Here is a 24,884-nt window from a genome sequence, read left to right as displayed (position 1 = left end):
TCTAATCAAACTAAAGTCCATAGAAAAGCAATAAGAACATGATGCGGTTTAGCTATTTAGTTAACCTTTTGTTCCTAAACAAATTACTTCCTTAGTTTTATATATGTTTGTGTACATGCCTATGAGGTGATTCTTGCAAATGAGATGCAAACATGCAGGGATGCACTAATGTGGGATAATACATTTAAATGAAACTCAAATCAATACTTATTGGTTTATGCATTCTGAGCTGTCATTGTGTTTCTTACATCTAATAGAGCCCTTTCGTGTCAGTTATAGATTTCATGATGACACTTCCTGATTTATGCTTCTTATGTTTCAGGAGTTTGATTCCAGCGTGTCAGACATTGTAGAGGACATACTGAAAATGCATGACACAACAAAAGTAATTAGACTTTCATTTTCATTTTTTTTTTTTTTTTTGCATATAGAATTGTCATGCCAAAGAAAATGTCATCAGTTGATATCAATTCCAATTTCATTTCATTATTGCCGATACCAATTTTGATGCCACAGCAAAAACTAATTATGCTAACAATTTCCCTTTTAATTAAAATGTTAAATTTTAAAATAAATATTACCAAATGAAATAAACCATTGGTGTGTAAATTACATGTATTTTTCAATATCTCAATTAAATAAACATTACTTTTTTTCCCCTCAGAGTTTTTTCAGGTTTTTCTTTGAAACAATATTTCAGGACATTCTAATCTTTGTCTTGTGTTTTACTTACAGCAAGGGCACTTAACCCTGGAGGACTATCAGATATGGAGTGTGAAAAGTGCCCTCGCCAATGAGTTCCTCAACTTGCTGTTTCAGGTAAGATTCTACCTACAGTATTTTTTGACATAGTAACAAAAATACAAAATAGTGCCTTAATGCTTCAATAATCTGAAGTGAATCCAGTAAATTGTGTACGTTGTTGTCTTGAATCTGGCCTCAAATGGCTTGTTAATCCGTTCGTCATCAGGTGTGTCATATTGTCCTGGGCCTGCGTCCTGCCACCCCTGAAGAGGAAGGCCAGATCATTAGGTGAGAGTAGGACACAGCATTTCTTCACATACCCTATTACTGCTGTAACTCAGTTTCCTTTCAAAAGCGTCTCTACTGTGCACTTTCTCAGTGTTTTAAAACAAGCCTTATGAGGGCTGTATTATATTTCACTCCACCATGATCCTCACGATTAAACTTTGACTGCTTGTACGGATCCATTGTACCTCCATTGCTTCTAACATTGTTTTAGACCAGACAGAGATCGAGAACACAATTTTATTACCTATTAGATTTTTTAGCGGGGCGGAGTATGCTCAAAAAGTCACTATAAATACTGTACTACATCAGTGTGTCTCATTGTTTGGCTATACTGCTCAAGTTAATTATTAATATCTCACGACAGAAGGAATACTTTGTTGGTTTATTTTGGTGCTTGTGTATAAATATAATAGTCCTTTGACTGACTGTCATCCATAATGATTTTGTGTGATGGCACAGGGGTTGGCTGGAGCGGGAGAGCAGGCATGGGCTACAACCCAGTCAGAACTGGTTTCTGATCTCCATGCAGTGGTGGCAGCAGTGGAAAGACTATGTCAGATATGTGAGTATGCAGTATATGTCTATGCAGCCTCTACTTAACAATGAAAAGGGATCATGTCATGATAAATCAATTTCTTTTTACCTTTCCTTTGTTTTGAAATAAGTTCATTGTACTGTTTTTGTACAATCAAAACATATTGAGTACAACAAACTAAACTGACCATATTTAAGTCAAGTCAAGTCACCTTTATTTATATAGCGTTTTTTACAATGCAGATTGTATCAAAGCAGCTTTACATTGATAACTGGTACATAATTTGGCTGCACAGCAGCTCTTAAATAATAGTGTCAATGCAGGCAGATCAGAAGCACTGTTGAATAAATGTCAAGAATACAAGACCTGCCAACATGTACGCATTTTGCGCACCAGGTACACATCATGACCTCAAAGTACGCTGGTACGATTTGTCATTCTATACTACGCAAAAACCCGCTGACTCCTCTGTGCACGCCTAGTACTCAAATCCAGCAAAAGAGTTCGACCAATCTGAGCACTGGGTTCATTTCCCTAAAAAGCAAGAGGGGATGATTGACAAATGCGTACAGCCTATCAATAAAAAAAGACTGCAAATCGACAGCAATACAAAATCCCGCTCGATCCCTCCTTCCACTCCCGCCGTCTGTGACTGAATTCTCAAGCGAGGACAATACAGCAGTCATGGTACTTCTGACACCTTAAGGTAAACGAGTATAAAATGAACAAGTAATGTTGAACAACAAATCGAAATAAAATTGAAATCGCTGATTATGAAAATGTTGTGATGTGTGACTCACTGACAAGCGCGAGTCTTGAGAAACAGGCGTTTATTTATTTATTCTCAGTGTTGAGAAACAGCCTACATGTGTTGCGTTATTGTGTTAATACTAACTAAAGTAACTAATTATGTTACATAGCCTACTTATTTTGTATGAAAACTAGCACATTAGTTACTTATGCATTTAACATGACCGTTGTCTCAATGCTGCGCGAGCCCTCTCTCATAAACACAAACGCGTGCGCGCACAGAGAGGTAAAATGAAAATGACCGTGTTTGGTTTAAAATTTGTTCTTGCTTGTGTTATTTTTTATTTATTTTTTGTCAGAAAAGATTTTGAACTATCCACCCGTGTTTTTAAGATTCGGTAAATGACGGACGCTTTAGTTATCACAACCCCTCGATATATGACTAACTTCTTGATATTCTTGAATACTCGATGCGTTTGCTCTTATTGGTCCTTTCTATTCATTGTAAACTGTTTTCTATAAATATGTTTGTATTGGCTAACCTTTTATTCAGCGAATGTTTGTTTTGTTTATAATTCAAAGACAGCACGCTAGAAATAGAAACCCTTTATTCTGTGGGATTTAGTATCATATTTGGATATTGGTATAATAAATTATGTATTTTAAAAGAAAATAGTAAACATTGAGTTTACATGTGATTCAAAGGGTTTCTTAATTGTAGACTAGTTTTCATTCAGGTTAGTTGTATGTAAATATAGCCTTCTTGAAATTGCAAACAAAAAATTTTGTCCATATTAAATATATGAATGTGATTTACTTGTGGTTTGTATAAGCACACATTGTGCAATGCAAGATTTTTCATGAATTAAAAAAATGCTTTTGAGCAGGTGTAGTAAAATTTTTAATTGAGTCAAATTATAAAAACTTTAACAGTCAAAATTAGATTAAAGAAGATGGGTTTGTGTGCTTTGTGTATTGTATATTGTGTATTTTTTGATATACGATCTATTGTGTTAAACAGGATAATAAGTCGATTGTCGTAGAGCAGCCATCAATGCAGGGTAGTGGGATGAGAAGTTCTCAGTCTACAGCACCTATAGAGCCTGTCCTGAACAGAATTGGAATGGTTGTACGTTCTCCCAGTTCCCCGGAGGAGAAATTCCCTGACAACATCTCCAGCTCATCGGAGGCCTCAGAGAGCATTGGTAATAGTAAGTACACGCTCAGTCGTAGTTAAGAATATGATTTAAGCTGTAGCCTAGAAGTTATCACATACGTTACTGTAAGTTTGAGATCATTGATAAGTTAACATGTTTTTCTCTGAAAAACAATGCTACAGCCAGTTATTCTTCTTTGAAATGTGTGTTCTGTGTCAGAAGCTTTATGATCAGAGGCATATTAAAATGTGGTTAAATCAACTGACAGAGTAAAGGTGATGATACACGGGGCAACTTTTTGAGCAATGTTGCTGGGCAATGTTGCCGTCAACGGGCAACCTGATGAGACACAGGGCAACTAATTAGGGCAACAGACAGTTGGCAGCAACTAATCAGAGAGGAGCAAATCTATCGCCAACTCAATAAATACTTTATTATAAACACTTGTTAGGCACTTTATTTCAACTTTTCAAATATTTTCTTCATTTTTATTTAAAATAAATGCCTTTCTGATCTGATTTGTGACAGGAAAAGGGAGAAGAGCGAGTTCGGCGAAAGGCGTATTCGAACCCGCGTCGATCGCATCAAAAGCTATTCAAATGTCAAACGCCCTACAGCCTACGCTACAACAGACGTTGAAAAATCCCGTCTTTTTAGTATTTAACTGAAATCATTCAATAGCTTCATTACAGCACACACACATTACTTTCAGACAGTTGTTGGTATTTTAAGCAATATATGAGGTAAATTCCCTGTTTTGGGTTGACGCATGACAACTTACTAGTGTAAAAAGATAAAAGTTCACACTCCTTTTCTCCGCTCCACTGCCGCTGAGAGGCTGCCATCTTGTTTGAATTTTTTTCTGAAATCTCCGAACCGGTCACGTGATGGGCTGCTAACATTCTGATTGGAGGATCTCAAAAAATTGCCCACGACCGATCTAACGTATCCAGATATATATATATATATTTGTTGCTCATTCTCAGTGGGAAAGTGCCCAAGCAACGTTGCTCGGCAACACTGCCCGTCAACATTGCTCAAAAAGTTGCCCCGTGTATCATCACCTTAAGGCTCGTCACCTTTCCTTGTCAATTGCGCTCGTTCCTATTACGTGTCCTCAATCTGGCAACCCATGTGAGAACTTACATTTTAATACATACTCAAATGAAAAACTGTTATTTTAAATTGTAATAATATTTCACTGTATTATTGATCAAACAAATGCAGCCTTTGTGTGCATGAGAGATTTTTTTAAAAATATTGATAGTGTATGCTCTGACACCTTGAAGCCTTGATGCTTAAAACAAAAAAAATTGTCTTAAAGGATTATTTCACTCAAAAAAAAAATCCCATAATTTACTCATCCTCAAGCCATCCTAGGTGTATATGACTTTCTTCTTTCAGCCAAACCCATCTGATCTATATTAAAAAAATATCCTGGCTCTTCAAAGCTTTATAATGACAGTGAATAGTAACTGAGATTTTGAAACCCAAAAAAGTGCAACCATCCATCATAAAAGTAATCCATATGAATCCAGGGGGTTAATAAAAGCCTTCTGAAGTGAAGCAATGCATTTTAGTAAGAAAAATATTTAAGTAAGATTAGTAAGATTAAATATTTTAAACTGCAATCACTAGCTTCCAGTAACATACGTCCATGCATTCATGAGAGAGACGAGTTCCGGTGTATGACAGAGGATGTATTAGTAGCGTAAGCTTAAGTGAGAGTAGACGCCTCTCACGGTTCAAACAAACAGGGCTGGGCAACAAATTCAAGCTCAAGCTTTAAAAAATTCTCGTTTTACACTTCTAATTTGTGATGTTGTTTTGTTTTGCTCTAACCCAACGCATGATTTCTTGACAAAAGTAGAATGCAGTGGATAAAGTTCACTCTTCCACCGGAATCAACTCGCGTACGGAAGCCAGTGATTTGCGGTTATAAAGTTATAAATATGGATATTTTTCTTACAAAATGCATCCCTTCACTTCAGAAGGCCTTTATTAACCCCCTGGAGCCATATGGATTACTTGTATGATAGATGTGCTTTTTGGGGCTTCAAAATCTCAGTTAATACTCACTCCGATTATCAAGCCAGGATATTTTTTGATACAATTCCAATTGTGTTTGACTGAAAGAAGAAAGTCATATACACCTAAGATGAGTAAATGTGAGTAAATGATGGGATTCTTTTTGGGTGAACTAACCCTTTAAAAAATAATGACTGGCCAATAAAAAGGCATAAAGGCTGAAAAGAGGCGTTCAGCCTCCCTTAACAGCATGTATTTTCACTTCCTCAGGCCTGACCCCACACATCAGTTCTTCTGCCACAGACGTCTGCTTTGCTCGTCAGCAAAACGTCTCTGACAACAACAACCAGTGTTTCTCCAGCACCAATGGCCATTTGCCCAACAGCATGGCCGCGCAGAGGCCCGGTGCCATAGATAACCAGCCTCTGGTGACCACCGAGCCCATGAAGGTGAGTGTACGTGTGCTCAGAACATCCACTGAAACCAGAAAGCCACTGTATAATCCTTTTGCCCATCAAAATGACTGCCAAAGTGCATTTAATCAACCTGCTGGGGAAATAACACCTTTAGGTTGTTTTCTTTTATTCCATCTAATTATAGCTTTGGATAGCTCAAAACTACATTAAAGTGCCATTTTTGAAATTAAAATCACCTAGAACAAATTAATTCTGTGATAAATGGTCTGTAACATTTGTGTTCTAGAAAATGAATGCCTTTATGTGAAGCTAAAAGCATTTTGTATGAAACTGCTTGCTTCAGTAATGTCTTGTCACAAACACAATTGCTGTTATGTAGTAATATAACGTCCCATATTATTAGACTCTTTACTCAACACAATACATTGCAGCAGTAAAGTGAAAAAGGGACCTTTTTAGTCCTGTCCGCCCCTTCATCCAACCTCCCATTCTCAGTCAATGAGAGAAGAGCAGGGTGAAGGACGCTTCCACCACCTGTGATTTATACACCTAGTTGCTACAATTTGTCATTGCAAATTGCTGTCAATATGAACTCGCTTTGAGTGTGTGACTCTGTTTTGTCCAGGCGCCCACGCTGACTATGGAAGGAGGACGGCTGAAGAAGTCCCAACAGCTGTTGGCTAGCCGGGACTTTGAAACTGTGCCAGAGCCAGTATGGAGGGCACTTTATCACTGGTATGGGGCCAACCTCAGCCTCCCCCGACCGGTATGTATTCCATGTCTTGTCAGAGGTGCCACCATGCGATTTAATTTGTGCTTCAATGAATTATAGTTGCTCTGGCTTTTTTGCTTTGGCACACAATGGTCTTGATGATGTGACATGAGGTGTCACATGAACTGTGTCAGATATTACTAAGCCTGTTTTCTGAATGCAGATTATGCTTGGCTATTTTGATCTCACCCTCTGTTGGACAATGTTGGCTCTGGGTATCACACTCATTTTCTTCACTTTGCTAGCACATGATTCATATTAGATGGCCTTAAAATGTTAACGATGGGACCAAATTGTTTAATGGCCGAATAGGCCATTCCAGGATATAACACACATGTTTTTAATAGTAGAAGAAGATCCACCAACATGTTCTTTCTGTCAAAACCCTTTATTCCTGAAGCATGTTTTTTTTAGATTGTGCTGGTTTTAACACTGTGAGAAACCTTTTTACTTTATTAATACGCTTGAAGAAATTTTAAACAATGTTAAACCAAATACAGTTTTAGAGTTTTTAGCAAAAGTAGATAAAAACCTGATTATAGTTTTATCATAAATTTTCTCGCCATGAAAATAGCCACAGAAGCTGGCTGGCTACTTAAAATGGTTAATAATGAAGAGATGTCATCAAATAAACAGTGAAAAGGTGATTTTTCTGGTGACATTCTGGAGGTGATTTAAAAATAATTTAGATGACACACCATTTGAATGATGATCTGCCCTTTTAAAATCATTTTTTGAACTATATCATTCTTCCCCCATAAAAATATAGTTCAGATTTCTTTTTTTTTGACAGCAGTAAAATTATAAACTAAATGTCATTACAAATATTCTTTTAATGATTTTGGTAGCGTACCTTAAAAGGACCCCTCTTCAAATATTATTTTTCAAAATTTGTTTTTGATTTTGGTGATGATATCCATTTCATGCATAAATTAAACTTTTTTGTATGCATTAGGGATTAAAAACATTGAATGACCATGAAAAGAGCTTTAAGATCTCAAATAATGTTCATCTTAATCTAGCCTGTGAACTTCTCATTCAGTTTATGCTTATGCTGTATCTTTTGTTCTTCCTTCAGGTCATCATGTCTACAGTCACGGCTCAACCAGAACTAGAGCTCTTCCCCCGCTACCTTCTGTTCCTGCGACAGCAACCGGCCACACGCAGCCCTCAGTCTAACATCTGGGTCAATATGGGTATGAGCAGCCTGCGAATGTTCCCTCCACATATGCCCCGAGGTAACGTAAGCCTGCAGCAAGAGAGAGGCTCCCTCCACCTCCGCCTTGACCAGTTTCTCTAATCTCCTAAAATGCACCCAGCTCGGTCTCAGCAAAACGACCTGTCTGGATTACTAAAGAGCCAAAACCTGTTGCCAACACCCAGTCATCTTCTGAGTTCGGCCTAGAATAGAAAATAAAATAAAAATAAAGAACAGAAGCAAACATATTCATTTTAAATAAAATATATAAAATTATATTTATTATATTAAATATTTTATATATTTTGTTAAATGCTACATTTTGCTCACAATCCATGACAGCTATAAAACCATGTTGAATACATGCACAAAATACATCCAGATATTTAAGTTTGCGAGACTAGAAATATTGTATTTCACTCAGTCATGGCTGTCTGGCTCAGAAGACTGTTTGGTGTGGGTAAAGATGAGCGCTCTCTGGCTGATTTCCTGTAATGGTTTGCTTTGCAATCATACCAATTTTTTAATTATTTTTTTGTCTCAAATAATTGTGTCTCCTATGAAATCAGTAATTGCCGTATGAATCTTATATGCATTTTTATTTTATTTTTTCACAAGACTGGACTAATTAAAATCATTTGGCTTGTTTTTTTTTTTTTTTTTTTTTTCAAAATCACCCAGACTAATGAATTGATGAATGTTCCCTTTGAAAATGATCTTTGCCCTTTCTTGCTGCTATCTTACAACTAATCCTCAGTCTGTCAATCAGGTATTGGTGCTGTTTATGCGTTATATATTGATCTGTGTGCTCCTTGTGATTGGTTGATTTAATGGCATGCATGCTAGGGTATATTGATGGAATTGACTGGATCTTCACATTTCTCATCATTAAAATGAAACTGTAAAAGTATTACTTTACTAATTTTGCATAGTAACTTAAATTAAGTTTACATTCTCCATGATTTCTTTAAAGTTCATTTTTGAATATATAACAACACAGCAGGGTGGAAATGCTCTAAAAGGTTGTATTTAAAAAAAAAATTTTTTCTTGTGACAGAGAATGCTAAAGGCTGCTTTGTTCCCAACACAGGAAATGTTCCTTCTCCAAATGCCCCTCTGAAACGAGTGCTGGCATACACAGGCTGTTTCAGCAGGATGGGCACCATTAAAGACATTCATGAGTACCTGTCCCAGAGGTTACGCATCAAAGAAGAGGACATGCGCCTCTGGCTCTACAACAGTGAGGTGGGGACCTCTTTAACAGATACTGAATAAAAGAATGTTAAACACTGATCAAAGACATTCATATGCAAATCTGTACTCATTATAAAAATACAGATGTCACCTCACAGCAGTGAACTGTGAGGAAATGCTTCAAAATGCAAAAGTCCTGTGTTCACATATTTCCTATTGAAACTGGTTGTTTAGGTGAGGCATCACAAAAGATTGTCTCTTTTTTTTGTAAAAAGCCAATAGGCTGGCTTTACATTACAGTTTTTAACTGTGATTTGTTACATTCTATTCAGTGTTTTCTTCAAGGAGGTAAGGGAAGCAGTGCCTCAAAATGTTGAATGAGAAAATAATCCATATTACAAAAATAAAACATTGCAAATATTACAAAATGTGACATTAAAAAGTGTATAAATTAACATTTTTTTTCTGAAGTAACACTGTCCAACAACGACACCAGCGGGTAAATTTAGCCCATTGAGTTTTAAGACCTTCCAAAGTGTGCGGTGGGTTTGGTGGGGGGTAGTTGAGAATGAATGGGGGAAAGTCACATGAAAGGAGACAGTGACTGGTTCATGTGGCAAATCCAGCCTCTTGTTATCGTGCGTGTTCTGCGTTTGTGAATCAGTCTGAATGAACAAAATGATGGTGTTAATGGAAAGACTAATAACTTAAAAGTAAACAACCCACCCACTTGGATATCACAACATTATCACATCAAAATCAAACTTGAAATGGCCTGAAAACATGATGAGTGTCTGTGACCAGTGTTTACCTAGCTTGATGACTGATAATCTGAAAATAAGTTGACTATTAAAAAGAACGGCTGAAAATCAGTTTACAAATAAAATATATTGTTTAAATTATTACTGCTTTAAGTTATTTTGGAATAAATGTAATATGCTTAAAAAACTAGCTTGATGAGATTTATACTTGGTTTTAATAATTAGAACATTAATAACATTGTTAATGTAAAAATACCAAATAGAAGTATAATTGGTTTCTTTTTCATTTATTTTTTTCTTTTTTATTTAAAGTTTATTTAACTGGACAAACTGAGAGAAATTTACATGATTTATTTAAAAAAAACTGAGGACTTTGCCTCATTTCAGAAGACCACTGCATGCCCTTGATACTGGTTTTAGGGGGAGGAGCATTCTAATTCTAGACAGCATTTGATTGAGCAAAAATGTGTAGTGCAGGATGAGTCATCAATATTTTTGTTAATTTTTCTGGAAGAGAAAGACTGTAAATTTGAAATCGGTAAAATGTTAATTACATCAGTGATTAGGAATGGTATGCACACTAAAGTTCAAAAGTAGACACTAAAATGTTGTATTTATTTATTTTTAAAGAAGTCTCCAATGCTCACCAAGGCTGAATTATTTTATTTCCCATAATAATTCATGCTACATACATTTATACTGTATAACTGAGAATGAATGGGGGAATTCATTTAAAACATAAATATAAATGTTTCTTGTTTTATGTTGTCTTTTATCAGAATTACCTCACTCTCCTGGACGATGAAGATCACACTTTAGAAAGTTTGAAAATTCAAGATGAACAGCACTTAGTCATTGAGGGTATGTCTGTGACATTTATCTGTCCTAATTAAATTTTTATCTCATTTCACATTTGCTGAGCAGTGTGGATTAAATTGCAAAGCATGCATGACCGTACTGATGGAAAAGGAAAAATTATTAAGATATCTTTCCCTTTCTCCAGTTCGAAACAAAGATATGAGCTGGCCAGAGGAAATGTCTTTCATTGCAAACAGCAGCAAAATCGACAGACACAAAGGTAATGTCAGAGTTTTTGGAGAGTGTTGGAAAAATCTATGCAAATTGGAGGCTGGCCAAACCATCTACAAATGCCAGAATGTTTATCTGAGTTTGACCTTACCTAGATGGCACTATAATACAATTCTTTAGTCCGGTTTCTTGTATCAAAGCACATATCAAATAGATTATTAACACAGGAACAAAAGCAGCAAGAGTCCAAGAAGTAATTACATAACAAAGCAATATAAAAGCCATATCAAGATAGACATCAGCTTTGACATTTAAAGACTCACTGTTGGCGTCGAACTATATGAAATACTGAGTAATTGAACTTCATGGCGATAGTACTTAAGTGGTTGTGCCTGTGAAGTCCAAAACTTCAGTCTCTCTTATAAATTTTGTCCCATTTTTCTTGCAGTTCCTACTGAGAAAGGCGCCACAGGTTTGAGTAACCTGGGTAACACATGCTTCATGAACTCTAGTATTCAGTGTGTAAGCAATACCAAGCCCCTCACTGAGTACTTCATCTCAGGTCGACACCTTTATGAGCTTAACAGGTAAGAAAATGTGGCCAATGCCTTTTTAATACCAAAATCACTTGTAACTACAAAGTTAAGATGCATTCACATATACTGTTTTGCGGGTGAAATCCATCCAATCATCCAATATGGAATCCACATGATCAGGAGTTTAACATGAGGGCAAAAATGTTCCCTATGGAGATTTTGCTCATGTTTGAATTAGTGATGCCACGTTGACCAACAGAAATTGACTTATGTGTGAGGAGTGCTTGATGCATCGCTACAACATTAAAGGGTTAGTTCACCCAAAAATGGCATTTCTTTCATTAGGTAATCTGAGAAGTTTTTGATCCCCAAGAGAAAGCAACTTAATTACCACATTCAAGGTCCAGAAAGGTAGTAAAGACATCATTAAAGCAGTCAACGTGACTGCAGTGGTTCAACCTTAATGTTATGAAGCAACAAGAATACTTTTTGTGCACAAAAACAAAAATAACTTTATTCATCAAGTTTTGTTTTTGTGCACAAAATGTATTCTCGTCACTTCATAACACTGAGGTTGAACCACTGGACAGTTTTAACGATGTCTTTACTACTTTTCTGGACTTTGAATGTGGTAATTGCGTTGCTTTCTCTTGAGGATCAGAAACCTCTCTGATTTCATCAAAAACATCTTAATTTGTGTTCCAAAGATGGGTTTTATAACATGATAGTGAGTACTTAGTGACAGAAATTTTGGGTGAACTAACCCTTTAACAATGGACAACGGACCTCTTTTGCCCAAAAAATTCCAAAATTCCACTAATGTGATGCACATTTATACTTGAAGGAAAAGTGAAAAAAAGTAGGAAACTTTTGTATGGGTCACAATCATCTGTCATACCCCTTGACCAATGAGCTGTCTTGCCTTGACAGAACCAATCCGATAGGAATGCGTGGTCACATGGCCAAATGCTATGGTGATTTGGTACAGGAACTCTGGAGTGGCACCCAGAAGAACATTGCACCTCTAAAACTCAGGGTAGGTTGTTAACATCTCTGAAATTATGAGCATCAAACCCAAATGTTTATCTTTCTTATGCCATATTTTTTATTTATTTATTTTTTTTTTTTTTTTACTTTTTTTGTAGTGGACGATAGCAAAGTATGCTCCAAGATTCAACGGCTTCCAGCAGCAAGACTCCCAGGAGCTCTTGGCCTTCCTCTTGGATGGGCTTCATGAAGACTTGAATCGTGTGCATGAGAAGCCGTACGTGGAGCTTAAGGATAGTGATGGACGGCCAGATCATGAAGTGGCCACAGAGGTCAGTGTCAAAACTCCCGTTTTTCAGCCCCTGCTAGACTCAACACATCAGCTCAGCACTCCTAAACGAACCTAAATGGGCACACTGATGATGCGCAAATGAAAAGTTGTTTCTTCACCCTGAGGACATCTGCGTGTTTCTCTTTCACAGGCCTGGGAAAACCATTTGCGGAGAAATCGTTCAATTGTGGTGGACCTCTTCCATGGGCAGCTCAGGTCCCAGGTGAAGTGCAAGACCTGTGGCCACATCAGTGCCCGCTTCGACCCCTTTAACTTCTTATCGCTGCCGCTGCCCATGGACAGCTCCATGCACTTAGAAATCACAGGTGAAGTCAAGTAGAGAGAAAACAAACACTTTAAAATCCATCAGCCAGATACGCCAGTCTCACATAAAAGTTTTTTTGATTTGCAGTTATCAAACTTGACGGCTCTACTCCGGTCCGGTACGGGCTCCGTCTCAACATGGATGAGAAATATATGGGCCTGAAGAAACAGCTAAGTGAGCTGTGCAGCCTGAAACCTGAGCAGATCCTACTGGCTGAGGTTCACACGTCCAACATCAAGGTTAGCTCAACTTACCATAACAGACACTGTGGTTGCAGACACAATCTAAGTGGCCTGGCTTTTAAATAAATGCTTCTCTTTGATCTAGAACTTTCCTCAGGACAACCAGAAGGTGCGACACTCTGTGAACTGCTTCCTCTGTGCATTTGAAATCCCTGTGCCTGGCTCACCCACCTCGGTCACCTCTCCAGTGCAAACAGGTAACGAGGAATGATTTCTTCTTTCTCTCTGTCCTTAAAAGAGAAATTTTGCTTATCATGAATACCCATATTTGCCATTGACCCATATGTATATATATACACTTTAGATGCAAAAGTAGCTAAACGCCACCTCCATCGAAAATGAGATAACGATATTGAACGAATGCTCTCCGCACATAGTATAAGTTCATCAAATACTTTTGTTTCAAATCCACTAAACCCCAGCCTCAGAGTCAGCCCGTTCAGAAATACCGGTTTGTTGGCCACTTCCCTTTGTCAGCAAAAGCCTCTAAGTCTACAGAACCAATCAGAAGACATAAATCGAATCATATGATTTCAAGATGAATCACGGTGTGCGTTACCGTGAAAATCGTTACCGTGGCAAAGACAGGATTTGCAAGTATCATGTTAACATGACAGTGTTTCGTGTGCTGCTGTAACTCTGACAGAAATGGACTTAACCTACATCAAAGAACGGCTGTAATATGACATGGACATGACAACCATTTGCATCACAGCTCCCCCCTACTGTGTGGATCAGTTTCTTCGTTGTTACATTTTGAATTCTGCTTTTATCATTTGCAATGTTTCCAGTTGCATCTTTAGTGATTTTGCAACTGTTTACTTGTTGTCTTGTTGTCCAAAGAAAGCACACATGGACTCAAGTTTTTTTCTTTTAAGAAAAAGCACCTATAGCCAATGGGACAGCAGGAAACAATCACACTGGAAAGTCTGGCCTGATTCCCAATGGCATGCCCAGCACAGTGGTCCCCTGCACCCCCGAGAAGCCCCTTGCCAATGGTATCCCTAATGGCCACACTGTGCTGGTCCAAGAGAGCCCCTTCATTGGCTACATCATTGCCATGCACAGAAAGATGGTGAGTATTCACTTCATATTAACTTTTTAACTTAAAGTGTTAGTTCACCCGAAAAAGAAAAATTGCCATCAATTATTCAATCTCATGTCGTTCCAAACCTATAAGACTTTAGGTCATCTTCGAAACACAGATGAAAATATTTTAATGAAATCTGAGAGATTTCTGTCCCTCCATTAACAGTCCATGCAAATACCACTACCACTTTATATGATTTAATGTAGGCTTTTTCACATATTAAAAACTTATCAATGCACACATCAGTTATGGTAAACGTAAGCTCAAATATGTTTGCTTGACGTGTGAGAACCAATGAGATTCATTTTAATGTGTTACGCTGCATGTTTGAGCTTCCGCAAGAACCAATGAGGTTTGTTATCATGCGTCAAGCAAGTGCGGTTGAGCTTCTGTTTATGTTCGCTGATCAATGTTTATATGTGAATAAAAGCCTGAATTCAAAATGTCATCATATAAAGTGATCCAGTCTCTTCAGAAAAGCAATTCATATGGATTAGTTTTACGATCTCTTTATGAACTTTTTGAAGCATCAAAGTGGTAGTTGCATGGACTGTCAATGGAGGGACAGAAATCTCTCAGATTTCATTAAAATATCTTCATTTGTGTTTCGAAGATGAATGAAAGTCCAACAGGTTTGACATGAGGGTGAGAAATTTCTGACAATTTTTTCATTTTTGGGTAAACTACCCCTTTAACATGATGGTCAAAAGCATCCTAAGTGTCCGGTCTTTCTCCTCAGATGCGGACAGAGCTGTACTTCCTGTCCTCTCAGAAGAACAGGCCCAGTCTGTTTGGTATGCCGCTTATTGTGCCGTGCACTGTGCATACGAGTAAAAAGGATCTGTATGATGCCGTGTGGATCCAAGTGTCCAGACTTGCCAGCCCTCTGCCCCCACAGGAAGCCAGCAACCACGCTCAAGACTGGTCAGTGGCATCTACTGCTCACAGCGATCATTTTGATGATTAGTTTGGATGTTTGTCAAACCAGTCAAAAGTTTGGGGTCGTCAAGATTTTTTTTATGTTTTTCAAAAAGGAGTCTCTAATGCTCACCAAGGCCCCTGTGTACATCTGTAAGGTAGAGTTCATTTGCTCTGTTATGTGACATGTCATGCTCTCTTCCAGTGATGACAGTATGGGCTACCAATACCCCTTCACTCTGCGGGTGGTGCAGAAAGATGGTAATTCCTGTGCCTGGTGTCCATGGTACAGGTAAGGCATTTAAGTTCAGCGGTTGTGCATGCACATATCTCACACTGCAGTGTGGGTTGCCGTGACTGACAAGGGTTGTTCGTGACTTTGCCAGGTTCTGCAGAGGTTGCACAGTGGACTGTAATGAAGACAGAGCATCTTTGGGGAATGCGTACATTGCTGTAGACTGGGACCCCACCGCCCTGCACCTTCGCTACCAGACCTCTCAGGAAAGAGTGAGTGCTTTAAAGATGTTCAAAGCAGCATAAAAGCAGCATATTCAGTACTTCAGTCAGTGGTTTGTTGCTGTGTGACAAGTCTATACTGCATCCTGCAGGACTTGATGTTCACATAATGATTACTCTGCCAGTGCTGTCATTCCCTGTCAAGAGATTTGCTTCCATCTCACATCACAGCAGAGAAATCCATTAAAATCATATTGTATGATTAATTGTTTTTTGGGTCGGCTGCCTCTATTTTACCTCAAGCAAGAACTCCTGATAAGCCGTGAACTGCTAATTATTATCTATCATTTACTACTTGCAAAAGACACCTTCTGAATTAATAAGCTACTGCAGAGTCATAGTAAATCAGTTGTTTAAAATTTGGAGATAACAAAATGAAATCCCATGGTTTTTGCACTACTTTTATGGTGCATTATAGACCAGAACTGACCTTTTTATAACTTACATGGAGTCTGCAAATAAAAAGAAATGCCTTCAAATGCACTTGCATTCTGGTTGTGTAATTCTAAATCTTTTAAACAAGTCCAAAGCTCTTGGTGTTTTTGAGTAGTTATTTTGTTACTGTATCTGTCAAGTAATTAATGGCTAATGTTTATGTGGAGCAGATAGTGGAAGAGCATCCCAGTGTTGAGCAGAGTCGGCGTGCTCAGGCAGAGCCCATCAGTCTGGATAGCTGTCTGAAAGCCTTCACCAGTGAAGAAGAGTTAGGGGAGGATGAGCTCTATTACTGCTCCAAGTGTAAGACCCACCGCCTGGCCACCAAGAAGCTGGACCTCTGGAGGCTGCCTCCCGTACTGGTCAGAAATTATTTCCGTTTCCTAATCCTCTGATTTTTTTTTTTCTTTTTTAAAGAAGCATATTTGATCTGATAAATTATACTATTTCTTTTGAGGTAAAGAAGCGAAATTTAGCATGCTGTATAACATAAATAAAATTTTTGTTCTTTAGTGTCATGAAAGTCCATATTTTTATTACAAAAACTTGAGTTATCATTGGAAGTTGCTCATTATAACATTTGTATTTTGGTTACAATGTTTTTATAACATTTTTTTTCTATGTCCAACTTCAGATTGTTCATTTGAAACGCTTCCAGTTTGTCAATGGTCGGTGGATTAAGTCTCAGAAGATTGTGAAGTTTCCACGCGAGAGCTTTGACCCCAGTGCGTTCCTGGCCCCGCGGGAGGTAACTCAGAGCATGGGCAGCTTGCAGAGCCTCCAGAGCGAATGCCTAGTAGAGGAGCTTCAGAGGCTGGAGAGAGGAGACTCCTCTATGTCCTCCATCTCCACTACTACTGTGGCCAGTCCTCCCACCTCTGGCAGAGGTCTGTCTCTCTTCTTTATTTACAGACCTTTTAATTCAACACTACGTGAGATTCTCTAACTATTGCTTTGTTGTTTCAGGCACCCCGTGTTCCATCAGGAGGGTGGGCAGCCCATTGAGCAGAAACAGCAGCCCTGGTGGCAGCCCTAAGAGTACGGGACGGAAACAGGGGCGTCTGCGTCTTCCCCAGCTGGGCAGTAGACATCGACTCTGCAACAGCAAAGAAAACCTGGATGCCTGTAGCAAGGAGAGCGAGACAGAGCCAGAACATGGCACAATGACAGACGGGGAGAATCAGATTCCATCTGATACGAATGCGCAAGACACCTGGTCACTGGACGCCTCAAGCAACGACTGCGATGTCATTATGGTGAATGGACTGGGACAAGACAGCAGTCAGAGTAATGGACACACAGAGGTCAGCGCAGACCTGGACACCCCTCACCAAAGAAATGACATCTTCCTGGAGCCCTTGTACAATTTATATGCAATCTCAGTAAGTGATTCACATCTAGATGTTTAACTGTGTAATGATTCCTTTTGTAAACAGCCTCTCTCTGACATCTTGATTATTTTTTTCTTTCAGTGCCATTCAGGAATAATGGGAGGGGGGCACTATGTGACTTATGCTAAAAACCCCAATGAAAAATGGTACTGTTACAATGACAGCAGCTGCAAGGTAAGATCCCAGCTCTGTTTATTCTTTGACATCTCAGATGTTTTCCATTATTTGACACTCTTGCTGGCACAGAGATATTTCTGCAAAGATGGAAAATTCTTGAACAATGAAATAGATGTCCAAAGTATGGAAGCTTGTTTCTGCCATGGAATAAAAAAAAAAAAGGATAATTGTGACTTATTTCACAATTCGGATTTATTTTTCTCAGAATTGCATGAAATAAAGTCACAGTTGCATATTATAAAGTCAGAATTGCGTGATATAAAGTTGCAGTTGCGCGTTATCAAGTCAGAATTGCAAGATATAAACTTGCAATTGTTAGTTATAAAGTCCAATTCTGAGGGGGGGGGAAAGACCAACTTTTTCTTTATATATATACTTTATATCACATAATCCTGACTTTATATCTCGCCATTCTGACTTTATATCTCACAATACTGACTTTATAGGTCACAATTCTGACTTTATAACTCGCAGTTCTGACTTTATATCTCGCAATTCTGACTTTATATTTCGCAGTTCTGACTTTATATCTCGCAGTTCTGACTTTATATCTCGCAATTCTGACTTTATATCTTGCAATTCTGACTTTATATCTCGCAATTGTGTTTATATCACACAATTCTGACTTTATATCTCGCAATTCTGACTTTATAGCACACAATTCTGACTTTATATCTCGCAATTCTGACTTTATATTTCGCAGTTCTGACTTTATATCTCGCAATTCTGACTTTATATCTCGCAATTCTAACTATATCTCGCAATTCTGACTTTATATCTCGCAATTCTGACTTTAAAACTCACAATTCTGACATTATATCTCGCAATTCTGACTTTATATCTCGCAATTGTGTTTATATCACACAATTCTGACTTTATATCTCGCAATTCTGACTTTATATCACACAATTCTGACTATATCTCGCAATTCTGACTTTATATCTCGCAATTCTGACTTTATATCTCGCAATTCTGACTTTATATCACAATTCTGACTTTATATCTCGCAATTGTGTTTATATCACACAATTCTGACTTTATATCTCGCAATTCTGACTTTATATCACACAATTCTGACGTTATAACTCGCAATTCTGACTTTATAACTCGCAATTCTGACTTTATAACTCGCAATTCTGACTTAATATCTCACAATTGTGTTTATATCACACAATTCTGACTTTATATCTCGCAATTCTGACTTTATATCACACAATTCTGACTTTATATTTCGCAATTCTGACTTTATATTTCGCAGTTCTGACTTTATATCTCGCAATTCTGACTTTATATCTCGCAATTCTGACTTTATATCTCTCAATTCTGACTTTATATCTCGCAATTCTGACTTTATAACTCGCAATTGTGTTTATATCTCGCAATTCTGACTTTATATCACACAATTCTGACTTTATATCTCGCAATTATGACTTTATAACTCGCAATTCTGACTTTATATCTCGCAATTCTGACTTTATATCTCGCAATTCTGACTTTATATCTCGCAATTGTGTTTATATCTCGCAATTGTGTTTATATCTCGCAATTGTGTTTATATCTCGCAATTCTGACTTTATAACTCGCAGTTCTGACTTTATATCTCGCAATTCTGACTTTATATCTCGCAATTCTGACTTTATATCTCGCAATTGTGTTTATATCTCGCAATTGTGTTTATATCTCGCAATTGTGTTTATATCTCGCAATTCTGACTTTATAACTCGCAGTTCTGACTTTATATCTCGCAATTCTGACTTTATATCTCGCAATTGTGTTTATATCTCGCAATTGTGTTTATATCTCGCAATTCTGACTTTATAACTCGCAGTTCTGACTTTATATCTCGCAGTTCTGACTTTATATCTCGCAGTTCTGACTTTATATCTCGCAGTTCTGACTTTATATCTCGCAATTCTGACTTTATATCTCGCAATTGTGTTTATATCACACAATTCTGACTTTATATCTCGCAGTTCTGACTTTATATCTCGCAATTCTGACTTTATATCTCGCAATTCTGACTTTATATCTCGCAATTCTAACTTTATATCTCGCAATTCTGACTTTATATCTCGCAATTCTGACTTTATAACTCGCAATTCTGACATTATATCTCGCAATTCTGACTTTATATCTCGCAATTGTGTTTATATCACACAATTCTGACTTTATATCTCGCAATTCTGACTTTATATCACACAATTCTGACTATATCTCGCAATTCTGACTTTATATCTCGCAATTCTGACTTTATAACTCGCAATTCTGACTTTATATCTCGCAATTGTGTTTATATCTCGCAATTCTGACTTTATATCACACAATTCTGACTTTATATCTCGCAATTCTGACTTTATAACTCGCAATTCTGACTTTATATCTCGCAATTCTGACTTTATATCTCGCAATTCTGACTTTATATCTCGCAATTCTGACTTTATATCACACAATTCTGACTTTATATCACACAATTCTGACTTTATATCACACAATTCTGACTTTATATCTCGCAATTCTGACTTTATATCTCGCAATTCTGACTTTATATCACACAATTCTGACTTTATATCACACAATTCTGACGTTATAACTCGCAATTCTGACTTTATATCTCGCAATTCTGACTTTATATCTCGCAATTCTGACTTTATATCTCGCAATTCTGACTTTATAACTCCCAATTCTGACTTTATATCTCTCAATTCTGACGTTATAACTCGCAATTCTGACGTTATAACTCGCAATTCTGACTTTATATTTCGCAGTTCTGACTTTGTCTCGCAATTCTGACTTTATATCTCGCAATTCTGACTTTATATCTCGCAGTTCTGACTTTATATCTCGCAATTCTGACTTTATATCTCGCAATTGTGTTTATATCTCGCAATTCTGACTTTATAACTCGCAGTTCTGACTTTATATCTCGCAGTTCTGACTTTATATCTCGCAGTTCTGACTTTATATCTCGCAGTTCTGACTTTATATCTCGCAATTCTGACTTTATATCTCGCAATTGTGTTTATATCACACAATTCTGACTTTATATCTCGCAATTCTGACTTTATATCTCGCAGTTCTGACTTTATATCTCGCAATTCTGACTTTATATCTCGCAATTCTAACTTTATATCTCGCAATTCTGACTTTATATCTCGCAATTCTGACTTTATAACTCGCAATTCTGACATTATATCTCGCAATTCTGACTTTATATCTCGCAATTGTGTTTATATCACACAATTCTGACTTTATATCTCGCAATTCTGACTTTATATCACACAATTCTGACTATATCTCGCAATTCTGACTTTATATCTCGCAATTCTGACTTTATAACTCGCAATTCTGACTTTATATCTCGCAATTGTGTTTATATCTCGCAATTCTGACTTTATATCACACAATTCTGACTTTATATCTCGCAATTCTGACTTTATAACTCGCAATTCTGACTTTATATCTCGCAATTCTGACTTTATATCTCGCAATTCTGACTTTATATCTCGCAATTCTGACTTTATATCTCGCAATTCTGACTTTATATCACACAATTCTGACTTTATATCACACAATTCTGACTTTATATCTCGCAATTCTGACTTTATATCTCGCAATTCTGACTTTATATCACACAATTCTGACTTTATATCACACAATTCTGACGTTATAACTCGCAATTCTGACTTTATATCTCGCAATTCTGACTTTATATCTCGCAATTCTGACTTTATATCTCGCAATTCTGACTTTATAACTCCCAATTCTGACTTTATATCTCTCAATTCTGACGTTATAACTCGCAATTCTGACGTTATAACTCGCAATTCTGACTTTATATTTCGCAGTTCTGACTTTGTCTCGCAATTCTGACTTTATATCTCGCAATTCTGACTTTATATCTCGCAATTCTGACTTTATATCTTGCAATTCTGACTTTATATTTCGCAATTCTGACTTTATATCACAATTCTGACTTTATATTTTGCAATTCTGACTTTATATCTCGCAGTTCTGACTTTATATCTCGCAATTCTGACTTTATATCTTGCAATTCTGACTTTATATCTTGCAATTCTGACTTTATATCTCGCAATTCTGACTTTATATCTCGCAATTCTGACTTTATATTTCGCAATTCTGACTTTATATTTCGCAATTCTGACTTTATATCTCGCAATTCTGACTTTATATCTCGCAATTCTGACTTTATATCTCGCAATTCTGACTTTATATCTCGCAATTCTGACTTTATATCTCGCAATTCTGACTTTATATCTTGCAATTCAGTCAGAATTGTGAGATAAAAAGTTGCACTTACCTTTTTTATTTTTTATTCCGTGGCGGAAACAAGCTTCGAAACAAAGGTACCAATACTTCAGTGTTGATACTAAATGCGCAACAGCCTGCAGTATCTGTCTTAGCAATTACCAACTGAATTTGGTATCTCCACACCGACTGGCAGGTGCTTTCAAAAGCTCAACATTGTTTGAAATTAATTAAATCGAAATAATTAATTTAAATAAATGTTTTTGTAAGACTATTTAAAATTAAATGAAATGAAAATTGTGTTTAATATAAGTATAGTATCAACATTGGATTTATATTCCTGAAATTTCCCTTGCATTAGTGTCGACTATTCAAAGTTTGATCATGTCTGGTTTTGTGACAAGCCTTCAAGAAGTATTGTGCAACAATACTTGAAACAAACTATTTCTTGTCACCTCTTCAGGAAGTTCACTCAGACGAGATTGACACAGATTCAGCTTACATCCTATTCTATGAGCAACAGGGAGTGGACTACTCGCAGTTTCTGCCAAAAACAGAGGGCAAAAAGATGGCAGACACCACAAGCATGGACGAAGACTTTGAGTCTGACTACAAAAAGTACTGTGTGCTGCAGTGATGCCATGCTCTTCCACATTATAGACACTAGGGGGTTCTGTCAGTATGCCAGTGCAATGAGAACTGAAACGGCAGAGCCGCCCCGAAGACCATCATTTGTGAAAGCACAAAATATCAGTTAGCCGACAGGCACAACACCGCCGCTGACTGCGCTTTCCGAATTGAGGTACCTGACACTTCAGATACACGAGGGAGAGGGCGAATGAGTGAATCGCAGAGAACTGTAGCGATCATGTGATTGTTGCCAAGCAAACAAATAACTGTAAGCCAATCCCTTGATATCAGACAAAACTGCTCTTTCACACGCCAACCCACACAGGTGAATCCAAAAATTGCATAACAAGAGATGTAGTGCTAAATTTCAGACAGAACAGATTCTTTTAATTTGGAAACTGATGGTGAAGATGGTGTTGGTATAAATTATAGAGCCCTAAAAGGTTTTGTTGTCATAGTTGATTTTTTTCTACAGTAATTTCCATACACTACCTCACATCTTTTGCAATTTATTGGCCAATTGTTCATAGAAAATTAGAATGACAGTATTATATCATCTGACAGCATTTGAAATTAATTTATGGACAAAATTCACTTTCCAAAAATGAAAATTTCTACCACCTAATAGAATATCCTCCCACTCCTCCGCTGCCAAATTATACATAAGCTTTTTTGTTTTTTGTTTTAAATCTATTTAAGCGGGTTATTTGCAGACTTGATTTTTTTTTAGACGAATAATGTATCTTTTTTTATTTTTGTATAAATTTATTTTTATCAATGTTTTTTTTTTTTTTAATGCAGTAGTTCACTTTGCCTAAATACATCCGCTTACTGCTTTAGTCTTAGCAGTCTGATCAAACCACGTCCTCTCAACAGAAGCACAGCTTTTTATGTTTTCCTGTTACCACTGTATTTTTTTTTTTTTCTTTTGCTTCACAAAATACTGTTGACCGCAGAGACAAAAAACTGCAACCAGATACATATCTGATTGTTTTCTCACATGTCCAAGCCAAAGTGTTCTAATGGTCATAATGTACGTTATCTGTGGAAAGCATTGAATACTGTTAGACAAGAGCAAATAAGGTCTGTTGTGTGAACAGTATTAGCACTGAAGAATATTTCACAACCCTTGCTTTTAGAGAACAGCATTCTCACTAAACTGCTGAAGGTTCTGGACGTCGGTGTACCAGGTTATTAGTAGCATTTCTTTAGTGACTCTTGATAAGAGAGCCCAACTTAATAACCACTGTGAAAAGATGTATGAAATATTGAATGGCTCTTATTTTTCAGCAACTCATCAACTGAATGAGTTTCTCCTGTGAGGGGACGTTAAACCCTTGGAAATCATCGGGAATCATTCGCCCGCACCCATTTTGCTGCTGTACTTTTCAGATTTCCATGGATATTCTAAATGTTAGCCATCAAAGAAAGGTTTATCCCTGTCAGAAAAAGAAATGTTTGTGAAATAAACACAGCTGTTTTACTGTAAGGCAATTATTAATCACCATAATGAGTAATGCAAATATGATATATGACTGTAAACAGTTTTTAGGTATTTTAATGTTGAAAAAAAAAAATAGATATCCAACATCCAAAATCAAATGATATCACTCTTCTCAAATTAAAATTGGCTGTTTGGTGAATTACAGTTACAGTGACCACAAACATGCTTTAAACATTCACTTTTTTTCTTTTTTTTGATACAGGGATAATTTATTAAAATGGCAAAATTATCTCTTTTCAAGTAGTGCAATCAACTACTGATGTGTGTCTTTGTCTGTCGTTAGTCCTAATTTTGTTAAATTAATTTTGATGAACTGCTAGAGATGTATTAATTTAATGAACTTTATTTTGTAAAGTGTTGTTTAAAGAATAAAATTGACATTGCACTGACAAATGTACATAAATGTTTTGTAAATACGCCAATGAAAATGAACTGTACAAATGTACTTGTAGTTGTATATGGAGTGATACTGTTGATCTGTAACAATTATTCAAGAAACAAATTAAATGCAGCCAAATGCGTGTTGTTCTCTTCTGCGTTTATTTAACCGGCGAATGATGCGAGGTGTTTCCTTCAACAGCAAAGAGGAAACCGCACACCTCCCTCTGTTGGGCTGTATAGCGTCCAGTGCCATCATTCAGACCTACTTCCTTGAATTCAAGCC

General features: G+C 37.0%; 1 protein-coding gene across 3 annotated transcripts in view; it reads left to right on the top strand.

Annotated features, from left to right (window-relative positions):
• Positions 1 to 24,735, top strand: part of usp32 (ubiquitin specific peptidase 32) — a 58,962-nt gene extending 34,227 nt beyond the window's left edge. The window contains exons 9-34 of one of the 3 annotated variants that reach the window (XM_067365381.1): positions 323 to 385; positions 736 to 819; positions 971 to 1,032; positions 1,492 to 1,594; positions 3,339 to 3,522; positions 5,773 to 5,951; positions 6,544 to 6,684; positions 7,769 to 7,928; positions 8,979 to 9,133; positions 10,623 to 10,704; positions 10,847 to 10,921; positions 11,321 to 11,459; positions 12,339 to 12,444; positions 12,554 to 12,727; positions 12,878 to 13,052; positions 13,139 to 13,290; positions 13,379 to 13,490; positions 14,172 to 14,368; positions 15,123 to 15,307; positions 15,507 to 15,593; positions 15,688 to 15,808; positions 16,423 to 16,614; positions 16,887 to 17,139; positions 17,219 to 17,634; positions 17,725 to 17,817; positions 22,550 to 24,735. In XM_067365381.1, the coding sequence (XP_067221482.1) occupies positions 323 to 385; positions 736 to 819; positions 971 to 1,032; positions 1,492 to 1,594; positions 3,339 to 3,522; positions 5,773 to 5,951; positions 6,544 to 6,684; positions 7,769 to 7,928; positions 8,979 to 9,133; positions 10,623 to 10,704; positions 10,847 to 10,921; positions 11,321 to 11,459; positions 12,339 to 12,444; positions 12,554 to 12,727; positions 12,878 to 13,052; positions 13,139 to 13,290; positions 13,379 to 13,490; positions 14,172 to 14,368; positions 15,123 to 15,307; positions 15,507 to 15,593; positions 15,688 to 15,808; positions 16,423 to 16,614; positions 16,887 to 17,139; positions 17,219 to 17,634; positions 17,725 to 17,817; positions 22,550 to 22,723 (3,864 nt within the window). In that variant the 3' untranslated portion in view covers positions 22,724 to 24,735. Of the gene's footprint in view, positions 1 to 322; positions 386 to 735; positions 820 to 970; positions 1,033 to 1,491; positions 1,595 to 3,338; positions 3,529 to 5,772; positions 5,952 to 6,543; positions 6,685 to 7,768; positions 7,929 to 8,978; positions 9,134 to 10,622; positions 10,705 to 10,846; positions 10,922 to 11,320; positions 11,460 to 12,338; positions 12,445 to 12,553; positions 12,728 to 12,877; positions 13,053 to 13,138; positions 13,291 to 13,378; positions 13,491 to 14,171; positions 14,369 to 15,122; positions 15,308 to 15,506; positions 15,594 to 15,687; positions 15,809 to 16,422; positions 16,615 to 16,886; positions 17,140 to 17,218; positions 17,635 to 17,724; positions 17,818 to 22,549 lie in introns of all 3 variants that reach the window. The other 2 variants (XM_067365382.1, XM_067365379.1) reach the window with 2 other exon arrangements.
• Positions 24,736 to 24,884: the final 149 nt, after the last annotated feature.

Source organism: Chanodichthys erythropterus, chromosome 17, assembly GCF_024489055.1.
Source record: "Chanodichthys erythropterus isolate Z2021 chromosome 17, ASM2448905v1, whole genome shotgun sequence".
NCBI classification, from domain to species: Eukaryota; Metazoa; Chordata; class Actinopteri; order Cypriniformes; family Xenocyprididae; genus Chanodichthys; species Chanodichthys erythropterus.
Note: the sequence above shows the minus strand (reverse complement) of the source record. Positions and strands in the feature narration are given on the sequence as shown.